The 22,500-nt window shown below is 48.6% G+C and overlaps 2 protein-coding genes across 3 annotated transcripts in view; both read right to left on the bottom strand.

Moving 5' to 3' along the window:
* fzd3b (frizzled class receptor 3b) overlaps positions 1–12,884 on the bottom strand; it is a 34,792-nt gene extending 21,908 nt beyond the window's left edge. For both annotated transcript variants that reach the window (XM_012839981.3, XM_031579707.2), the window contains exons 1-2: positions 12,544–12,884; positions 10,405–11,171 (exon numbers count right to left, since the gene is read on the bottom strand). In XM_012839981.3, the coding sequence (XP_012695435.2) occupies positions 10,405–10,698 (294 nt within the window). In that variant the 5' untranslated portion in view covers positions 10,699–11,171; positions 12,544–12,884. The remainder of the gene's footprint in view (positions 1–10,404; positions 11,172–12,543) is intronic.
* Positions 12,885–14,207: 1,323 nt separating this feature from the next.
* Positions 14,208–21,402, bottom strand: LOC105911210 (keratinocyte-associated protein 3). The gene is made up of 7 exons (XM_031579710.1): positions 21,257–21,402; positions 20,642–20,826; positions 20,276–20,335; positions 18,977–19,180; positions 17,321–17,452; positions 15,635–15,725; positions 14,208–15,031 (listed from the first exon to the last, which is right to left on the bottom strand). The coding sequence occupies exons 1-6, from the start codon at positions 21,267–21,269 to the stop codon at positions 15,660–15,662; spliced, it is 660 nt and encodes a 219-aa protein (XP_031435570.1). The 5' UTR covers positions 21,270–21,402; the 3' UTR covers positions 14,208–15,031; positions 15,635–15,659.
* Between the last annotated feature and the right edge of the window lie 1,098 nt (positions 21,403–22,500).

Genomic DNA, 22,500 nt, shown 5'->3' with positions numbered 1-22,500 from the left:
CACACACACACACAGACACACAGACACACACACACACACGCCTTACACCCCAGCCAGAGAGAGAGCAGCACTCTAAAAAGACACACACACGCACACACACGCCTTACACCCCAGCCAGAGAGAGAGCAGCACTCTAAAGGGGACGCCTTACACCCCAGCCAGCCAGCCAGCCACACACACACACACACACACACACACACACACACACACACACACACACACACACACACACACACACACACACACACACACACACACACACACACACACACACACACACACACACACACACACACACACACACACACACACACACACACCTTACACCCCAGCCAGACATACACACACACACCCCAGCCAGCGCATCTCAATCAGTAGGAAGCTACATGAACTCTCCACAACACTGAATACTCCATACTGCATATGAAGAGAGTTGAAAGAGCAGTATTTACAACCTGCATTTGAATCACCTGTAATCTCCATAACACACATGAGGTAGACTAAAACACACCCTCCACTCTGAATATCACATACAACATGAGGTCAACTAAGACTCACCCTGCACTCTGAATATCACATACGACATGAGGTCAACTAAAACACACCCTCCACTCTGAATATCACATACGACATGAGGTCGACTAAGACACACCCTCCACTCTGAATATCACATACAAGATGAGGTCGACTAAGACACACCCTCCACTCTGAATATCATACAACATGAGGTCAACTAAGACTCACCCTGCACTCTGAATATCACATACAACATGAGGTCGACTAAGACACACCCTCCACTCTGAATATCACATACAAGATGAGGTCGACTAAGACACACCCTCCACTCTGAATATCACATACGACATGAGGTCGACTAAGACACACCCTCGACTCTGAATATCACATACAACATGAGGTCAACTAAGACACACCCTCGACTCTGAATATCACATACAACATGAGGTCGACTAAAGGCCAAAATATACTTCTACGACTGTGTTATTGGACGGACGGACTCGTGAACATTTATGGTTCTCCAACGGTTGTAATGGCAGACCAAACTTCGTAGATGGTCGTATTTGTACATAAAAGTTGTTTGTTTGACTTTGTTAGACACTGTGCAATGTACAAAACCTGTTATTGTAACTGAAAAATATGTCTAGAGCTATCTAATGTCAGCATGCTACTACCCACAATGTACACAGCGATGTATTGACGGATTGACGGAGACGAATAGTTACAAAATTTGGGAGGTGCACGTCAGGCCACGTTGAGGTGCTCGGAGAGGGTTTGCTCTCCGTTTCTCCGTGTCTGCGTAAACGGAGGCCTATAAATTGGGCTTAAGACACACCTTCTACTCGGAATATGACATATGCCCTGAGGTCGACTAAGACACACCCTCTACTCTGAATATTACATATGACATACAATAGTGTAAGCCACACTCTCGACTCGTAAAGAGACGGTGCGTTTCGTACACTGGGAGTCTCTGCAGCCTTATCTAACTAATATTAAACGGTACCCATGGCAACAGACATCCATCTCAAGGGCAGTGCGAAGGACAGGGTGCAGACGAGGGCGAGGGTGAGGGTGAAGACGAGGGCGAGGGTGAGGGTGCAGACGAGGGCGAGGGTGAGGGTGCAGACGAGGGTGAGGGTGAGGGTGCAGACGAGGGTGAGGGTGAGGGTGAGGGTGAGGGTGCAGACGAGGGTGAGGGTGAGGGTGCAGACGAGGGTGAGGGTGAGGGTGCAGACGAGGGCGAGGGCGAGGGTGAAGACGAGGGTGAGGGTGAGGGTGCAGACGAGGGTGAGGGTGAGGGTGCAGACGAGGGCGAGGGTGAGGGTGCAGACGAGGGCGAGGGTGAGGGTGCAGACGAGGGTGAGGGTGAGGGTGCAGACGAGGGCGAGGGCGAGGGTGAGGGTGCAGACGAGGGTGAGGGTGAGGGTGCAGACGAGGGCGAGGGTGAGGGTGCAGACGAGGGCGAGGGTGAGGGTGAGGGCGAGGGTGAGGGTGCAGACGAGGGCGAGGGCGAGGGTGAGGGTGAGGGTGCAGACGAGGGCGAGGGCGAGGGTGAGGGTGCAGACGAGGGTGAGGGTGCAGACGAGGGCGAGGGTGAGGGTGCAGACGAGGGCGAGGGTGAGGGTGAGGGCGAGGGTGAGGGTGCAGACGAGGGTGAGGGTGCAGACGAGGGCGAGGGTGAGGGCGAGGGCTCTTCTTCATACCTAGAATGCCAGACTTGTGTTGTCTGAGGCCTCGAATGCAGGTCAGGCTATAAATAGCCCCGTGCCACACCACCGTCTTCCAGGGGTGCCCTGCTCCTGCCTCTGCCCCCGCTCTTATATAACCGTCTGCTGCTGCCTTTACCCCACACACTGTCAAACACGGTCAGGTCATTCTGGATCAAACGCCTCTCGCTCTCTCTGTCTATCTCCTTATCCCTCTCTGTCTGTCTGTCTGTCTGTCTGTCTGTCTGTCTGTCTGTCTCCTTCTCTCTCCCTCCCTCTCTGTCTGTCTGTCTGTCTCCTTCTCCCTCGATCTCTCCCTCCATCTCTATCCATCTCCTTCTCTCTCCCTCTCTATCCATCTCTCTCACACTAGCCGGGTGGGGGGGACCAAGATAAACTCCAGACTGCACAAACCAATTGGCTGCGGGCGACCCACCAGCAAAACTCACACATTGGGGGAAAGATGTGTGTGTGTGTGTGTGTGTGTGTGTGTGTGTGTGTGTGTGTGTGTGTGTGTGTGTTTGGACAAACGTGGAGTTATTTCCTTAATCTTCGCCTTTTTTCAGTCTTCAAAAAAGGCAGAGAACAAGAATGTACCACTTTCCCCAGTCTCTCTCCCACACACACACACACACTTATGCTCTCTAATTCTCTCCCTCTTTCTTCCTGTCTCTGTAAGTCCCCCCCCCCCCCCCCATCTCTCGGTCATTCACCCGTCCTTGACTCCCATCCCTCTCTCCTCGTCATCATCTGCTCCTCTCTCTCTCTCTCTCTCTCTCTCTCTCTCTCTCTCTCTCTCTCTCTCTCTCTCTCTCTCTCTCTCTCTCTCTCTCTCTCTCTCTCTCTCTCTCTCTCTCCTCTCTCTCTCTCTCTCTCTCTCTCTCTCTCTCTCTCTCTGTCTGTCTGTCTGTCTGTCTGTCTGTCTGTCTGTCTGTCTGTCTGTCTGTCTGTCTGTCTGTCTGTCTGTCTGTCTGTCTGTCTGTCTGTGTGTCTGTGTGTCTGTGTCTGTGTGTCTGTGTCTGTGTGTCTGTGTCTGTGTCTGTGTGTCTCTCTCTCTCTCTCTCTCTCTCTCTCTATCCTTGTCATCTGCTCCCTCCTCTCTCTCTCTCTCTCTCCCCAGTCACCACTCTGCTTCCAGTCCGTGCTGCCATGACAACCACTGATGCGGAATACAGACCAACCTCATCCAGGGAGTTGTTTTTTTCCCTTTCTTACTTCACTCACACTCACACACACACACACACACACACACACACTAGACTTACTTCACGACCGAGGGAGTAGTTTTTCCTTTTCCCTTTTTGATGAGACTTCATCCTCTAGGGTCAGGGGTCTCTGAGAACAACTCTCCTACTCACACACACACACACACACACACACACACACACACACACACACACACACACACACACACACACACACACACACACACACACACACGAGCAGTAATGCATGTCCTTTTGAGGCGACACAATTAAGGACCGTTGCCATGGCTACTACTGTGCCCGGTTAGAGAGGGTGAGGCAGAGAGACTGGAGGGAGGGAGACAGAGGGAGAGAGAGGCAGGAGGAGAAAAATCTAGGAACGGTAGAGGGGAGAGGAAGGGTTTGCATAGACCATCTCACACAGAGCTGTTCTCCACACACACACACACACACACACACACACACACACAGACAGGTCCCTCTAATAAAACTACCACAAATTCAGTGTTCACCAGTCGTGTTCATCACTTCTGTCATTTTCATAATCAGCCCATCATATCTTTCGTGTCTGTGTCTGTGTGTGTGTGTGTGTGTGTGTATAAACTGCTGTCTGCCACACTCTGAGGTTACCAAAGGTTCGTCTGCAGCCCCAGACTAATGCTGTCACCCTGGCAGTCCATCAGCCTTCAGCCTTCATCTGTGCTTCTCTCTCTCTCTCTCGCCACCCTGGGGCCTCACAATCCAACCCACTGCATCGACACAACCCAACCCACTGCATCCACCCAACCCAACACAACCCACTGCAGCACAGGCAGCGCACACACTGCCTCCAGATCCGTCTCTGCCGAGGTTACACACGGGTCACCCCAGCAGCTCTGGCGCCGGACGACCCAGAGGGGAACCCAGGCTGCTGAGAATGAAGATTCTGTGGCAACGCCGGGCTTAAGCAGGTTTAGTTCTGGATAAGAAGAAATGAATGTCCGGCCCGTGCTGCTGCTGCTGCTGCCGCAAACAAAACCAGAGAGAAAGAAAGAAAGAAAGAAAGAGAGAAAGAAAGAAAGAAAGTGAGAGGGGGGAGGGGGGGGCAAATGAGCGGCTGGTTAAGCCGAGGCGTTTCCTAAGTGCTGATATTTCCCTTCTCCACACTCAGCAAACTCTCCTTTTGTTTACCATGTTTGCAATTATGTGGAGCGGGCGGATTGGCGGGAGCAGAGGGCTCTCTGGGTTAGGGGCTTTGTGTGTGTGTGTGTGTGTGTGTGAGAGCCTCTTTCTTCTGGAGAAGGCTGCAGGTCATGAGTGCGGATCAGCCTAAGACCATAAGACACGGATAACCTATATTTACATTTTTTTATTCCTTCATCGGGGAAAACACTAATCTCTGGCTCACACACACACTTCAGCTCCACGCAAATCTCAGAGCCACACAACGACCTTGACTTCTGTTACGCACCACTCACCGCCGCCCGGTCCCCCCAGCTCTGCGTTCTCACACACCTCTACAACACACACCAGCTCTGCGTTCACACACCTCTACAACACACACCAGAGACACCAGCTCTACGTTCTCACACACCTCTACAACACACACCAGCTCTGCGTTCACACACCTCTACAACACACACCAGAGACACCAGCTCTGCGTTCTCACACACCTCTACAACACACACCAGCTCTGCTTTCTCACACACCTCTACAACACACCAGCTCTGCGTTCACACACCTCTACAACACACACCAGAGACACCAGCTCTGCGTTCTCACACCTCGACAACACACACCAGAGACACCAGCTCTGCGTTCTCACACACCTCTACAACACACACCAGAGACACCAGCTCTACGTTCTCACACACCTCTACAACACACACCAGAGACACCAGCTCTACGTTCTCACACACCTCCACAACACACACCAGCTCTGCGTTCACACACACCTCTACAACACACACCAGCTCTGCGTTCACACACCTTTACAACACACACCAGCTCTGCGTTCTCACACACCTTTACAACACACACCAGCTCTGCGTTCTCACACACCTCTACAACACACACCAGAGACACCAGCTCTGCGTTCACACACACCTTTACAACACACACCAGCTCTGCGTTCACACACCTCTACAACACACACCAGAGACACCAGCTCTGCGTTCTCACACACCTTTACAACACACACCAGAGACGCCAGCTCTGCGTTCACACACCTCTACAACACACACCAGAGACACCAGCTCTGCGTTCTCACACACCTTTACAACACACACCAGAGACGCCAGCTCTGCGTTCACACACACCTCTACAACACACGCCAGCTCTGCGTTCACACACACCTCTACAACACACACCAGAGACGCCAGCTCTGCGTTCACACACCTCTACAACACACACCAGAGACACCAGCTCTGCGTTCTCACACACCTCTACAACACACACCAGCTCTGCGTTCACACACCTCTACAACACACACCAGAGACACCAGCTCTGCGTTCTCACACACCTTTACAACACACACCAGCTCTGCGTTCACACACCTCTACAACACACACCAGAGACACCAGCTCTGCGTTCTCACACACCTTTACAACACACACCAGCTCTGCTTTCTCACACACCTCTACAACACACACCACAGACGCCACCTCCGCTCCTTCTGCAAGGCAAACACCGGTGCCTGATGGCAGAGCAGAAAGACAACATTCTTCTCCACACAGCCAAACACAAACCCCATTAAAATACCAATGAAGCTTAGAAATACTTTACACACTCTCTCCAAGATGCCTTAACATAACTAGTTCACACACTCTCTCCATGATGCCTTAACATAACTAGTTCACACACTCTCTCCATGATGCCTTAACACACACGCTCTCCATGATGTCTTAACACACACACACACACACACTCTCTCCATGACGCCTTAACATAACTAGTTCACACACTCTCTCAATGATGTCTTAACACACACACACACACACACTCTCTCCATGATGCCTTAACATAACTAGTTCACACACTCTCTCCATGATGCCTTAACACACACACACAATCTCTCTATGATGCCTTAACACACACTCTCTCTCCATGATGCCTTAACATAACTGGCCCCTTGCAGCTGCAGATATTACCATGATAAGCTTCCCTCTGTTTCCTCTTCAGAATAGACACACTGTTCTTCCCAGCCAGCCTGAGATGTATGTATGTGTGTGTGTGTGTGTGTGTGTGTGTGTGTGTGTGAGTGAGTGAACCTGTTCTTCCCAGCCAGCCTGAGATGTGTGTGTGTATGGATGTCAGACAAACACGCACTGTGACCGGTGCAGTGAACCTGTTCTTCCCTTTTCTGTAAGGATGCAAAAAGCATGGTGCTAACCACCCCCCCCCCCCCCCCCCCCAAACACACACACACACACACACACACACACGTCACGCTTGCTTCCATCACTTCGCTGTGAGAGCAGGGTGGGGGGAGGGGCGACACAAGACGAGCTGGTCCCCGTCTCCATCTCTGGTTTCTCATACACACACACACACACACACACACACACACACACACACACACACACGTCCCTGGAGTAATGTAACACACATCCACCGGGAAAGGGAGGGGTGGACACACACACGCACACAAGCACACACACACACCACAGATGGAACAGAAGAGATTGGGGGGTGGGGCTTGCCACCTCTGTCACACACACACACCCGCCCCGGCCCCCTGAAACACAGCTCACGTGACCTAGGATGTTGTTCCATCCCAGAGAGACCTGACACTGGGACAGACAAACACACATCCCTGGAGTAATGTAACACACATCCACCGGGAAAGGGAGGGGTGGACACACACACACACACACACACACACACACAGAGAGAGAGCGTGGGTCGGGTACTGTCGCCCTCCACTGAGGCTTAATTGGCTGCAGCAGAGAGAGAGGGAGCGAGGGAGAGAGAGGGAGGGAGGGAACTCTCTCTCCTCCCCCCCCCCCCCCCCACCCTCTCAGGCCCTGATCAATCCCCCCATTGTGGGCCAAACCGTGCAGATTAAGAGCCAGTTAGCAGCAGTGAATAACCAGCTGGCACCGTTAGCGCTCGCTCGCCCGCCTGCCACACGAGGAAATGGGCTTTTAGCAGATCTCCATCACTGCCAGGCCTCTCACACACCCGTCAGCTAGCGCAGCGCCGCTAGCGTACAGAGAGCTGCCGCCTGCAGGGTCTCTGTGGCGGAGCTCAGCCGGATCCACGCCACATCTGGGCCAGAGAGAGCCGGTGGTAGCATGACTGGCTGCAGTGTCTGTGGGTGCAGATCTCTGTGTTTACCCAAATCATTGCCATTGAACAACAACAACAACAACAATCGCTACATACTACGGACAGATTGAACATTTGTCCTGGATCATTTTGAACACTCTCTCTCTCTCCATGGTTACGGTGGTGGTTGCCTTAACAACGCCTTTCCAGGAAATGCCATCCAGCTCTGGGCCACATCAGAGCCAAAGCCAGTCTAGAGTTGGCCCCTATATGTGTTTGTCTGATACTGGTAGGATTTTACATGGCTATGTAGTAAACACACACACACACACACACACACACACACACACACACACACACACACACCAGCAATGGCTCAAACAATTCCCTGAAGCATTAATTATTCTGTTTTGCACAAACATCACCATGGCAAATGTCTCTATTCGGTTAAATGATCCCAGGGGGAGAGTGTGGTAGTGTTCCTTTCACATCATACACTACATAAACACTCCAGTGAGTGTCATCTCCAGCCAGACTCTGGCTGCAAGTGCTGATTAAACAGGGACAGGCTGGGTCCCACACTGCCAGGCAGATTTGTGCCGTTTAAAGTGGGGTCTCTCTCTCAGAGAGTAGTTCACATATCACTGAGTTACTGTGATCTCTGTGGAGTTCAGCGATTAGTCTTTTTTTAACGTCTTTTTTCTGCTTTGTGATTTATTTTGGCACCTTCTCGTATTTTCAGCAAGTCCTGTAGGCCAGATCTTCCACATATGCTCATTAAACGGATTATCGTTGTGTGTCTCACGGGATTTAACTTTAATTACGCCTAAAACAGTCCACGGTAACATCTTCAACTCAACAATTCCCATGGCCACAATTACCGACATACTCTCTCTCGTTTTTGCCTTCGTGAATGGAGACGATGCATAAAACGAGACGTCTTAATAAGAAGATACATAAAACAAGACGTCTTAATGAGGAAGATACATAAAACAAGACGTCTTAAATGTGAAGATACATAAACCACGACGTCTTCATGCAGCTTTGATCAGAATCATCATGAAGACACACCAATTATTGAAATGATTCATGAGAAACTCACAAAAGCGTGAAGAAGCTAAGAGAGATATCTTCATGCTGTCGTCTACAAAACCCACGAAGAGGCTCCAGTGGCGGCAGCTGCACGTGTGAGAGTGTGTTATCCCCCCCCTCCTCTCCAGTCCATAGGTCAGAGAGAGCACGCAGGGATCAGTGTGTGGGTCGTATGCGGACAGGAAAATGATGTAGGACAAGCGCACTGATACACACAGATGTCAGTCAATATCTGACCAGCAGGCACACGCACGCACGCACACACACACACACACACACACACGACGAGCCATCACAGTTGTGCTCGTGTCAAGGTCAATCTGGGTATTTGAGAGAGGATGGTTAGAGAAGCGACATACGCCTGACTCAGATGGCAGCTCAATCTGGGACAAGCCCGGTCCTGATACGGCCCTGATGTGGCCCTGATGTGGCCCTGATACGGCCCTGATGTGGCCCTGATCCGGCCCGGATGTGGCCTGAATGTGGCCCAGGTATGGCCCAGGTCCATCAGGACTCAGATGGGATGTGGGTTGTACTGTGTTAAACAGGTTACAACATGTGTTAGAACATTCATTACGACATGAAACAGGGTGTAGATTTCAAACTGTTCTGACCACTGATGGATCAAGACCTGGCCATCTACAGCGCTTCTCTCACCCTGATGTGGCCCAGGTCTGGCCCTGATGTGGCCCTGATACGGCCATAGGGGCGGATGGCGCAGGCCGGCCCTATTGAGCCTATACACCAAACTGCTCTGCAATTGAAGAGGCAAGAAAAATGGCAACTTTCACTGCAGTTTTTTTTTTATTTCCACAGCCGATTCAGTTACTTTTGGCCGCAAAATTCACAAGAAACCCTCGCAAGATCCTGGTGGAATCACAATCCCACAGCAAACTGAAACCCCCCACCCCCTCAAAAATCACCGCCATTTTTTAAGATTTCCCGCATCAAATTCAGTCACTTCCACTTCTGGTGGCAATCCTCACAAGAAACTCTGACAAGGTCCTGGAGGGACTGCTGAGTGGACGCCATGCAGCAGCCCTGTGGGGACACACCCAGCAGGGAACCGCCACCAGAACCCGCCAGGACCAGAACCCGCCAGGACCAGAACCAGCCAGAACCCACCAGGACCGGAACCAGCCAGAGTCTTGAAACGGATCCGGCCATCAACTGATTTCACACCAGGGCCAGACACAGCTGGTCTATGGGCATCCATCCATCCTTGTTTGTCAAAAACCCCACACACACACACACACACACACACACACACACACACACACACACACACACACACACACACACACCAGAGCAGACGAAAGAGCACATAAGCACGTCTGTGTATGGTCCCACACTTTGTGGCTGTGGCAGATTTGGAAGATAGTGAACATACCACTGCTACTGTTACTTCCACACACTCATATACGTCTCCCGCTACCAGAGACGGGCACAGATACATGGTTTAGAGACGGGCACAGAAACAGGGTGAAGAGAGAGAGAGAAACACGGTGAAGAGAGAGAGAGACACAGGGTGAAGAGACGAGCACAGAAACAGGGTGAAGAGACGGGCACAGAAATACAGTGAAGAGCGGGCACAGACACCCGGTGAAGAGAGAGAGAGAGACATCTCCGCGTACCTCCATGGCGAGGGCTGCGGTCTGCTGGTCGTAGTGGTTGAGCAGGTTGGGCATGAAGGTGGTGTTGTAGGCCAGGCCCTGGCACATGCGCAGGCCGATGGGCTCGCAGGTGAAGGCGCTGTGGCTCTGGGCAGAGTCCATGTGGATGGCGCCGCAGCCGGCGCCGAACAGCAGGAGGACGAGCGCCAACGCCCAGAGCAGACGTGGCAGCGTCAACGCGGGCAAGGGCACCCCATCCCGGCTGGTGCCACGTCCCCATGCGGGGCTGTAGGGCAACGCTCGCCAGGACGGCATCTCTGGATCACAGCCGAGTAACGAGCGCAGGGAGGGGGGGGGGGGGCTGCTGCCGGAGCGGAGGGAGGAGGGGGGGGGGGGTGGTGGTGACAGGGAGGGGTGTGGGGGTTAATCCTCTCGACACCCAGCGCCACCGCGCCCGCGGGGCAGGGAGCTCAGATGCTCTGGGGTGGGACGCGAGGCCTCCGGCCCCCTCTGGGGACACTCCCGCCAACTCATGGGGTCTTCAGGGAGCCGCCTTGGGGCCCCGACGGGACGGAAAGCTGGCTGTCTCGCTCTCCCTCTGTTCCTGGCTGGCAACCTCGTCTCTTCTGGGTCAGTGCCCACTTACAGGGCTTTGATCAGCTGCCCACACCACCCAACGGCCTCTCGTCACCTTCACGCAACACCTCCTCCGTCAGGCCCGCTCGAGTCCTCTCACACGGTAACCGGTCTGACAAGTGTGGCTGCAGCACAGGTGCATTCATCCAATCCTGGGAATATACCGGATTAAAACATTAGTCAAATCACTTACCCTGCCATTCAAATGTGTTTGCATAGCACCAAGTTTAGCACAGCATAGTAGAGTGCTATGGACTTTATGTCCTTTTATCCGAAGCTACGCCACAGCACAGCACAGCTCAGCACAGGTAGAGTGGACGTTCCGTCACCATGGGGATGTAGCCTATGACCTTGGTGTTCTTAGCACCTTGCCCTACTGCTTGAGTTTACGGAGAAGTAGCACACACACACACACACACACACACATCATCCATAGCTACTTGGTGTTTCATAATAAATGCGCGTTAATGTATTGTGGATCTGTTCTACACCGGTAAGAGGTTGTTAAGACTGTTGGATATTCGAAGCCCTGTATGCATGTATCCTTAACTTCTTTCGCAGTTCGTGAGTTCAGCATTTTAAAGCACCTGGGTAAATAGAACCGCAAAAGAAAATAGGCAAGCAAGACGTGACAGAGAGATGTCTGAGTAGTTTTAATGAGCAATCACTACGCCTACCTGCTTATATCTTCTCGGGACATATTACAGCGAATATCAAACCTACGTGAAGCGATAATAATCCGAAGGTTTTCACTTTGTTTTCCATTCGCTATTTGCCACTGTTACGCATGACAGCTCAGGTTGTCACACCGCATAAAATAAAATCGCCGCGGATAGGCTACTACCTTCTCTCCGACATCGGCATTGAGACGAACACGCCCTTCTCACCATTTCAGCTTTTTAAAAGGTGCTCTTTTGTCTAATACATTTAAGGAGTTTTCAATCAAATAACCCCACGTAGAGCAAACCCATCCCCCTCGCCACACGTTTGTGTGAGCTTGATGGACCATCTAACGTGCACCCGGAATGTCTCACAGCGCTCCTGCAGCACAACACACTCGCAGCAAATTGACTGAAATGTAACCCATGTACTCGCTTCCTCGGAGACGCCGTGGCTGTGGAACATTACTTAGCATACAACGGAGATTACGCCGCATTAACAAAGATAGAGGAGATTTTAACATCATGCTACTATTTCACTTGTAAAAATTGAAAATAGACATTTGTATTATAATCACTTTAGGGATTAATTTTAGCTTTACCAAAAATAAACTGCCTATTAGTATGTTGCCATGAACCTTGCTGATGTAGCGTTGCTGAAACTAGCAATATCTCAATTTCCACGAGTGACACCAGCGACTTCACGACGTTGACCCAACGAGTGCCTTAAGGCAACAAACTTAATTGACTTCATAAAACCAAATTTTATATTTTTAATTTGAGGAAGTATGTGTAGGCCAATATCAAATGCACACCATACAGTAGCTTAAACTATCTTTGAAATATATAGAGAAGGAAACTTCACCTTTTACTAGCCGGTGTGATTGCAGACGTGCCTTGCTGTGCTTGTGTTTGCCGCTGTTGCTCTGACAATACGCCGAGTCTTCCTGTCTGGCTCTCTTCTGCAGGTCCCGTTTGTTTCTCCTGAGCGGTTATGTTCACATAGTGCAGATCCGCCGTCCACCGCATGCCTTCTCAATGCATAAAAGGCATTAAACCAGCTCCGCACGTTGCTTGAAGCACAGACGGGAAAGCCAAACACACACCCGACCCAGGGAGAGGCGCACATGAACAGCCGAGCGGACAGGCAGTCGCTTTGCATATTCCAACCGAAACCCCCTCCCGTCCTGATACGCCCCACCTTCAGCCCACGGCGCATGTCCGCGGTAGGGTAGGATGCGCACCGCAATTTGTGTGTTACATTCAATATCTAAAATAAAATGAACGTGTACCTGCCAGGGGATTTGGACGGCCTGGTTTTCCTGGAAGTCGAAGATAACATAAGCACAGTTTTGGCTTATTGGTTAAACCCGTATGTTAAAAGTAAACACAAATATAAAAGTCCGATTCAATGCCAAATGGCAACGCACTTCAGAAAAACGCATTTATTTAGAATTGTTGTACAAACTTGGTCGTATTTGCTTGTGTTGTTAAAAATAAAAGAACTATTACTATAAAAGATTCAACTGGCACTTCCTCTGAAAATGCCATTTCAGTACATCTTTAGTTCCACTCAACCTTTATAACTGAACATGTACAGTATAATCCTTAGTAGTGTATTCCTAGACATGGGGTAGGTTCTATCCAAACAGACAGAGGCCAATCATATGAAAGGATTTCACGAACATGTGAAGGATGCTCCACACTTCAGACAAGGAATGAGAATAACTGTATGTTTTGCAGGTGGCCACCAATACAATATATGAGAAATACAGTGCCCAAATGTCCATACAGTGACATAAACACAGACAGACGTATAGAATTCATAAAACAGAAGCAGAGATTAGAAGCCATTATAAATCCAGACTCGAAGGATGGGGAGACAATGGAACAGGACTAATGAAGTGAATCAGGTCACCGTGACAATGCCTGTGGAGAGAATGGGGCCGGAACCAGAGTGGAACGGACCAGACAGACAGCACGCTGAACTCGTCTTATTACACACCAGGCGAGTCTTTACATCAGCAGCGGCATGCTTGGCATAGTTATGGTCTGGTAACGGTAGAGTCTGCGGTGAGTTATGGCAGTCTTGATCACAGGCAAGACCAGAGACAGTCAAAATAATTCACATGATGTGTGGTTGACTGTGATAACACCAGGAAGTCTGAGTGTAGCCTTTCCAAAGGCAGTAGCCTGTGCCATGCATTGGAATATGTGCAAGATAGGTTACCAACACAAGGTAAGTTACCAACACAAAAACATCAACATGCCACCACCAATTCATTTCTGAAGTGTTCTCACCATACAGTAGATTAAGTATTCCTTTAAAAAGGTAAACTATAGTTCATATATTTTATAAATATCTAGGAATCGATCTAGGAATTATGTGTCTATTTATCTATTTGCAAAAAAAACATCAGCGCAACACTCAGTGTATTCTTTATTTTAAAATGTGTGCACATTTCAGCCACTTTTAAGCAGACTGAAGTAAAATCAGATACAAGAATACAATATTTACATGACATTTTTTCAGATATTAAAATATAAAATCACCATACCAAAAACTGTCAAATTTAATGCATGGTCTTCATAAAACACACATTTGAAATAATCATGTTAATATCCTTCAGGTCTTTGTAAAGGGCACCCAAAGGGCTCTGGGGTTGAGCCCACCACAGGCAGATGGAGGGGCTTTAACTGCCCTGGTCAGGAGAAATCCCTTTGTTTTGACAGTGGCACCCGCATCCTTATGTCAATATTTACTTTGGCCGTTCAGCAGGCAGATTATCATGGTGGACTAGATTGGAAGAGCTTGGCTAAAACCCTCCATCTGATTAACCCCCAAAGCCGGCCCGCGACGCCCCATCGCCTCTAACATCTCTCCCCTTCACCACTGACAAGCAGTCTGGCTAGAATGGACACGGCACAGGGTTGATTTTTAACGCACTCAGGATCCCAGCATGCAATGCTGCTGCTCTAGGGTACGGTCGGTCAAACTTGAGGGAGATATGACCGGCGGAGTGTTTTCAGGTCAGCAGTGAGTTTAGGTAGCTTTATGTCGCGATAATACTTTACTCCCTGGTAAAATATGTTTTACAGGAGATATTTCACCCCACATGAGCATCTTAATACAAAACTTATTATAAAAACTTTTCTTAGCAAATAAAATATTTCATAAAATGTTTGAAATCTGGTGGACACACCATGGCACTTTGGGACTTGAGACAGTGAGAACGCAGATCACCTGTCTTAGCCAAAAGATTAAAAATCCTTCACACGGTTACAAAAGTGGTTATCCAGGAAGTTCTTAAGTAGTCAGGATTTGTTGTTCCATCATCCCACTCGGTGAAGTACTGATGTGAAAAACAGAAGAAAATGAGTTACAAGACTACAAGATTTTAAAATACATGTACTATAAAATGAGTTACAGGCATACAAGATTCAAAATATATATGTACTATAAATTCAAGGTCTGCACACACAGATATTTTCTGGCTATTTCATCTGGTCTCTGTCTCTTTAGGCGTCTAGAACTACAGAATCAGCTAATCAACTAATCATTGTGCATCCTGAATTTGGAACATGAAAAAATGTATGTTTATCAGTGTTGACTGTCCTGTAATAGGCAATAAAACGCTTGTTCATAGTAAGCTACCTGTTGAACTTTTCCATCAAGGTTTTGAAATGTGACCTGGTTGTCATTACATTTAAACTATGAAGACATAATAAGCACAATGCAACACAACATTAACACTCACTAACTAACACTCACTCAAACAAGCTCATCATCACTCATCTCACTAAATCACACACACACACACACACACACACACACACACACACACACACACACACACACACACACACACACACACACACACACCTATCAAGTCTAATTAAGCAATGTCAACACTAATCTTGTGTTTTTTTCCCAATAACACACTCCAGAGTCTCACCCTATTCTGCGGAGCGAGTGGTTGTCTAGGCCAGGGCGGAGGCCTCTCCTGGTTTGCTCCTGGCCGCCAGCGCCTCCTCCTCCTCCCCGAGCTGTCATGGAGGAGCAGATTACATTAGGACGCCATTCCACCCAGCCATTAAGGGTTTAATGAACTAACTGTGGGAGGTGGAGGAGTCAATTTGACATATATCAGAAAGAGAGGGGAAGGGGGTGTGTGTCTGTGAGCGTCTGTGTATGTCTGTGTGTGTGTGTGTGTGTGTGTGTGAGTGTGAGTGTGTGTGTGTGTGTGCCTGTGAGTGTGTGTGTGTGTGTGTGTGCCTGTGAGTGTGTGTGTGTGTGTGTGCCTGTGAGTGTGTGTGTGTGTGTGTGTGTGTGTGTGTGGGAGAGAGAAAAAAGATTTGTGTGGATGTATGTACATCACTGTATTGACGTATCTTTTATGTTAAAGGTACTTTACAATCAATTCCAAAGGCCCAGTACAAACCCAAAGGCCCTGTGATTATACAGTGGGATTATTCTCCCCATCATTGTTAATGCTTCACAGAACCTAAAGCCATGTACCGAGATGACAACAAGCACAAGAGCCACCAGCTGAGCCTCACAGCTACACACTGCAGGGGTTATAATGCAGAAGGTTATAATGCAGCAGGGGTTATTACTTTTATGTTATTACTTTATCTATTGGCATAATTTAACCTTTCTTTTCATCTGAATTTGGTCTTTAAATATCTGAATTAAATAGTTCCTTCCTTAAATAGATCAGCAGTGAAAGTGGTAGAAATGCTAGCGAGAGCCCATAGCAGTGGTGTATAAATGCTAGCGAGAGCCCATAGCAGTGGTATATAAATGCTAGCGAGAGCCCATAGCAGTGGTATTTAAATGCTAGCGAGAGCCCATAGCAGTGGTATATAAATGCTAGCGAGAGCTCATAGCAGTGGTATTTAAATGCTAGCGAGAGCTCATAGCAGTGGTATATAAATGCTAGCGAGAGCTCATAGCAGTGGTATTTAAATGCTAGCGAGAGCTCATAGCAGTGGTATTTAAATGCTAGCGAGAGCTCATAGCAGTGGTATTTAAATGCTAGCGGTGTTGGTAGCGTCATTGAAGGTGCCGTGCTTTACCTGCAGTCTGTAGGTGTGAGCGCAGGATGTGTTCAGGTGTTGTGTACAGGTGTTGTGTACAGGTGTTTTGTACAGGTGTTGTGTACAGGTGTTGTGTACAGGTGTACAGGTGTACAGGTGTTGTGTTCAGGTGTTGTGTGCAGGTGTTGTGTTCAGGTGCTGTGTTCAGGTGTTGTGTACAGGTGTTGTGTGTTGTGTGCAGGTGTTGTGTTGTGTGCAGGTGTTGTGTGTTGTGTGCAGGTGTTGTGTTCAGGTGTTGTGTACAGGTGTTGTGTTCAGGTGTTGTGTGTTGTGTACAGGTGTTGTGTGCAGGTGTTGTGTTGTGTACAGGTGTTGTGTTCAGGTGTTGTGTACAGGTGTTGTGTACAGGTGTTGTGTACAGTACAGGTGTGTGTACAGGTGTTGTGTTGTGTGTTGTGTTGTGTACAGGTGTTGTGTTGTGTGTTGTGTTGTGTACAGGTGTTGTGTACAGGTGTTGTGTACAGGTGTTGTGTACAGGTGTTGTGTACAGGTGTTGTGTACAGTACAGGTGTGTGTACAGGTGTTGTGTACAGGTGTTTTACCTGCAGTCTGTAGGTGCGAGCGCAGGGCCCGATGCCTCGGAGGGTGAGTCCCACGCTGAAGCACCAGATAGACAGGCAGGTCTCCATGGCCGCCAGAAACAGGCTGGGGAACCACAGGGATAGCGTGGTGTCCTGCACACAGGAGAGAGAGAGGGGGGATGATTATCACACGCACTCAAGGGGCACACACAGGGGAACCACAGGGATAGCGTGGTGTCCTGCACACAGGAGAGAGAGAGGGGGGATGATTATCACACGCGCTCATGACCTCGTGTGGGGCAATAACACAAACCATCAACCCATAACACACTGATCATCACACGCACTCAAGGGGCACACACAGGGGAAATATCTGGCTTTGACCTTCTGGTATCCTCTCTTCTCTTCTCTTTCTCCTTCATTCTCTCTCGCGCCCTCTCTTCTCTCATTCTCTTTTGGCCTCTCCTCATATTCCTCTCTCTTCCATCCCTTCACATACTCAAGCGCACACACACACACGCACATGCACACACACACACTTCCGCCTACAAGTCTCCTTCATGTCAATAAACTTATGAATGAAACCAACATGGATAAACTCTTCCAACTAAACACACACACACAGACACAGACACAGACACAGACACAGACACACACACACACGCACACACACACACACACACCGATCAATTTGTACTAACAGCCATACTGGAGTGATCCATCACATGGCAGTCGTACCAAACCCAGCTTGACGACACACTGTGCATCTCAATAGTGTTTGTTTAAGACTGGGACTGAGGTCATCACCTCTGCTTGTGCCAACACCTTTGAGCCATTGGAGTAAACATACATATCATATGTGTTATATATATACATATCCTTACTAACAGGAGCCCAGTAAAGATGTATGTGGTGCAGAGTGGGGACGAGATGTGGCTCATGTAGTTAGTGTGTGTGTGTGTGTGTGTGTGTGTGTGTGTGTGTGTGTGTGTGAGAGAGACAGACTTACATATGTCATATATACTGTATGTGTGTGTGTGTGAGTGTGTGTGAGAGGGAGAGAGAGAGAGAGAGAGAGACAGACTCACATAGATGTGTGTGTGTGTGTGCGAGAGAGAGAGAGAGAGAGAGACACACACAGACTCACAGAGATGGATGCGTGTGTGTGTGTGTGTGTGTGAGAGAGAGAGAGACACAGACTCACATAGATGCGCGTGGTGTTGAAAAGGGAAACGTGTGTGTGTGTGTGTGTGTGTGTGAGAGAGAGAGACACACAGACTCACATAGATGCGCGTGGTGTTGAAGAGGCAGTTCATGTAGAGGGAAACGTGTGTGTGTGTGTGTGTGTGTGTGTGTGTGTGTGTGTGTGTTTTCGAGAGAGAGACACACAGACTCACATAGATGCGTGTGGTGTCGAAGGGGCAGTCCACGTAGAGGGGTACGTGTGTGTGTGTGAGTGTGTGTGTGAAAGAGAGACACATAGACTCACATATATGCGTGTGGTGTCGAAGGGGCAGTCCACGTAGAGGGGTACGTGTGTGTGTGTGTGTGTGAGAGAGAGACACATAGACTCACATAGATGCGTGTGGTGTCGAAGGGGCAGTCCACGTAGAGGGGTACGTGTGTGTGTGTGTGTGTGTGTGAGTGTGTGTGTGAAAGAGAGACACATAGACTCACATATATGCGTGTGGTGTCGAAGGGGCAGTCCACGTAGAGGGGTGCGCGGGCGTTGATGGGCACGTTGCTGTCGCTGGTGTTGCAGCCCTTCAGGAGTCCCTGCCCCTGTCCAGCCACCGTCACACTGATGGCCAGCAGCAGCCCCACGCAGCAGGCCGCAGACAGCAGCGTGTTCAGCATCGAGGTCACCAGCAGACCAATGTGCTGCAGGAGACGGCAGGGGTCAGGGGTCAACCACCCGTCTTAACACAACCACCCACCCACCCACCAAACAACAGCTGCAAAGCAGGTCGAGGAAGACAGCAGCAGCATCATCATGTCGTTACACACACACACACACACACACACACACACACACACACACACACACACACACACACACACACACACACCCTGCTGGACGACACACTGTGCATCTCATGCTCATCTAAAGCTCCCTGGATGCTGTGGATAAATTAGAGGTTCCACTTATTTGCATGCAACGACAAGCATATAGCTTTTGTATTCAGACTTGTTCCACCTGAGAAAAGGTTCCTTCCCACAGGGAGAACTGTATGGCATACCTAAACACAAAGACAAATTAAAGGTGAAGTATGTAGGATTCAGTGGCATCTGGCAGCGAGGTTGCAGATTGCAACCAACTGAATACCCCTCCATCAAGTACGTAGGATAACCTACGGTGGCCATCTGAATACCCCTCTGTCAAGTATGTAGGATAACCTACGATGGCTGTCAGTTGCCATAAAAACGCAAAAGGCCTGCTCTACAGTCAGTGTTGTGGTTTGTCCATTCTGGGCTACTGTAGAAACATGGCGGTGCAACATGGCGGACTCCGTGGAAGAGGACCCGCTCCCTATGTAGATACGAAGGGCTCATGCTAAGCTAACGAAAACACAATTTGTAATTACGGGTGATCATACACTAATGAAAACTATATGAATACTATATTCCATTTCTGCTAATATGTCCCCCGAAATTTTACACACTGTACCTTTAAGAAACACTGCCTGAATTGTATACAGGGCTAGGTCAGATATTCTGATGTAAACGGTATCTGCCAATGCTATGAATATACACTGACACTTCTGACACACTGGTCCAACACACGTCACACACTGATATGTAGGGTCACTGCTGTAGGTCATACTGACATTAAGTCACTTTTTGTTCAGCCTGCCCTTCATTGCATTGTACAGGCAACAACAGAGAGAGAGAAGGAACACCAACAAAACCACTAAATCAAGAAAAAAAAATTGTAATAAAATATGAGATTATTTTATTAGATCAAAGACAACTTACCAGCTTCCAAACGGGCAGATTTCTTGACACCAATATCGCAATGATTCCAGAGATGATGCTCTGGAACGCAGAGAGGCTTTGTTTAGTCAACACCCCACTCCCTGTGAACATGTTCCCCCTATGTGTATGTGATTTATGTATGTATGTCTGTGAGTAAGTGTATAAACTACTATGGATGACCTAAATTTCCGGTCGGTATTAATAAAGTATCCATCTATCTATCTAGTCCTAGTAAAGCCTCGCTATACATTCAAAAACATGATAGGTGTCTAACCCATCACCGGGGGCAACAGTGTACATGTGATGTGTGATAACTCACTAGTCTAACCCATCACCGGGGGCAACAGTGTAAATGTGATAACTCACTAGCAGCCCTGAAGTCACGGATATGATGTTGACTGCCGTGTACTCTGTAGTGATTTCATCGTTGGGTTTGGAGACGTGGCGCAGGATACTGCCGTGCACGATGGCTCCCAAAATAAAGTTGATGTGGCCCACCAGGATGAGTGTAATGCCCTTCTTCATGAGCCGGCCCGGCCCCTTCTCCTTATCTGTTCAAAGAGAAAGAAAAAAAGAGACACATTCCCCGTTAGGCGTACATGTTTTAGTGTATGGCCTTTCATTACCACGTAACTACAGCACAACGTTTCATTTTAATACAGGCAGGGCAAAGATATGAGCTACGGTGAGAAGATAATTTGAGTATTTAATTCAACATCTTCAGCTATGAAAACAATGATAAATAGTCACTGTTCGGATCATTTTCACCTATTCATATCGTTTCCTTCTATTCAACATAGACATAGTGAAATATGTCTTCTTTAATTAATTATAAAGCCAAAAACAACTAACTGAATTGCCAAGACAACTGGCCGTAGCTGACTAACGTTAGTTGTTGGATGAAAAAAAAACGCAGTCTTTTCTTGCGCTGCAAAATACATTTTCAATACAGAGGATTCAGTCCAGGTAAAGTCAACTTACCAAAGCCACACATGCCTAAAACGTAATAAAGTCACGGCCGTATTCTGAAATGGGCCAGGTTTTGGTTTTAACCCAATAAAAACTTAATTAAAATCTGACCGCGTTTAACTCCTTCCTCATGTTACCACCCGTGTGACGTCACGTAACTTACCTGTGAGGCGGAAGTGGGCGGTCCTGTCGAAACAAAGGTCATTCTATGTTAATATGATCCTTTCGGCCTCGTTCTGCTCCTATTAATAATTAAAGGTTTCCTGCGGTGTAAACTAGGCTGTTCCCCTAAGTATTCATGTACACAGTGCTCCTGCTCGTGAAATACAATCGGGTAGCCTAATTCTGAACGTTCCCTCATCACTCGACGTTCATGTGCATTTCGCCATAATTTGCATTGAAGCTTTTAATCATTTTAGTAATTATGTGTGTTTTATCTGATAACACTGAAATAAGAGGATGTGTGTTTTATTTGAGAACAGAGGAACAGAGCCCACATCATCCCCCAATGTGTAAACTGAACCATACAGAGATTAAAGCTGTAGGGGAGGAAAAACAGGAACAGCAGCCATTAGAGATCATTAATAAAGCGTGGAAATTATAAGGATGTTTGTGCATGTTGTTGGTCAACGGGCAGAAACACAACAGGAACTAGAGGGGGCCTCGGAGAGCGCATACCCCCGCCAGGACCCAATGCCCAGCAAAAAGAAAAGTGAAAAAAAAAATCCTGGAGCTGCCCCTTGCTGTTGAGTCGCTCCAAAATGTAATGGGTTCTTCCTTGGCCCATGGTACACCTCTCCGCCAAGTTTCATGACAAGGCCGGCTCGGTTTTGTGCAATCCTGCTGACAGACAGACAGACAGACAGACAGACAGACAGACAGACAGACAGACAGACAGACAGACAGACAGACAGACAGACAGACAGACAGACAGACAGACAGACAGACAGACAGACAGACAGACAGACAATCTTGCTGACAGACAGACAGACAGACAGACAGACAGACAGATGCCAATGAAAACACAAGGAGGAACAGGAGGACCTGTGTGTGCACACAACCTGATGCAAAAAAGCCTGAGGTACACAGCAGCTGACTGGAGCGGGTCTGGGCTAGAGCAGAGCTAGAACAGAACAGAACAGAGCTGAGACATGAGCTAGAACAGAACAGAGCTAGAACAGAACAGAACAGAGAACTATAGAACAGAGCAGAACAGAACAGAGCTAGAACAGAACAGAACAGAGAACTATAGAACA

Source organism: Clupea harengus, chromosome 14 (genome assembly GCF_900700415.2).
Source record: "Clupea harengus chromosome 14, Ch_v2.0.2, whole genome shotgun sequence".
NCBI classification, from domain to species: Eukaryota; Metazoa; Chordata; class Actinopteri; order Clupeiformes; family Clupeidae; genus Clupea; species Clupea harengus.
The sequence above is the reverse complement of the archived record's forward strand: the minus strand, read 5'-3'. Positions and strand labels throughout refer to the sequence as shown.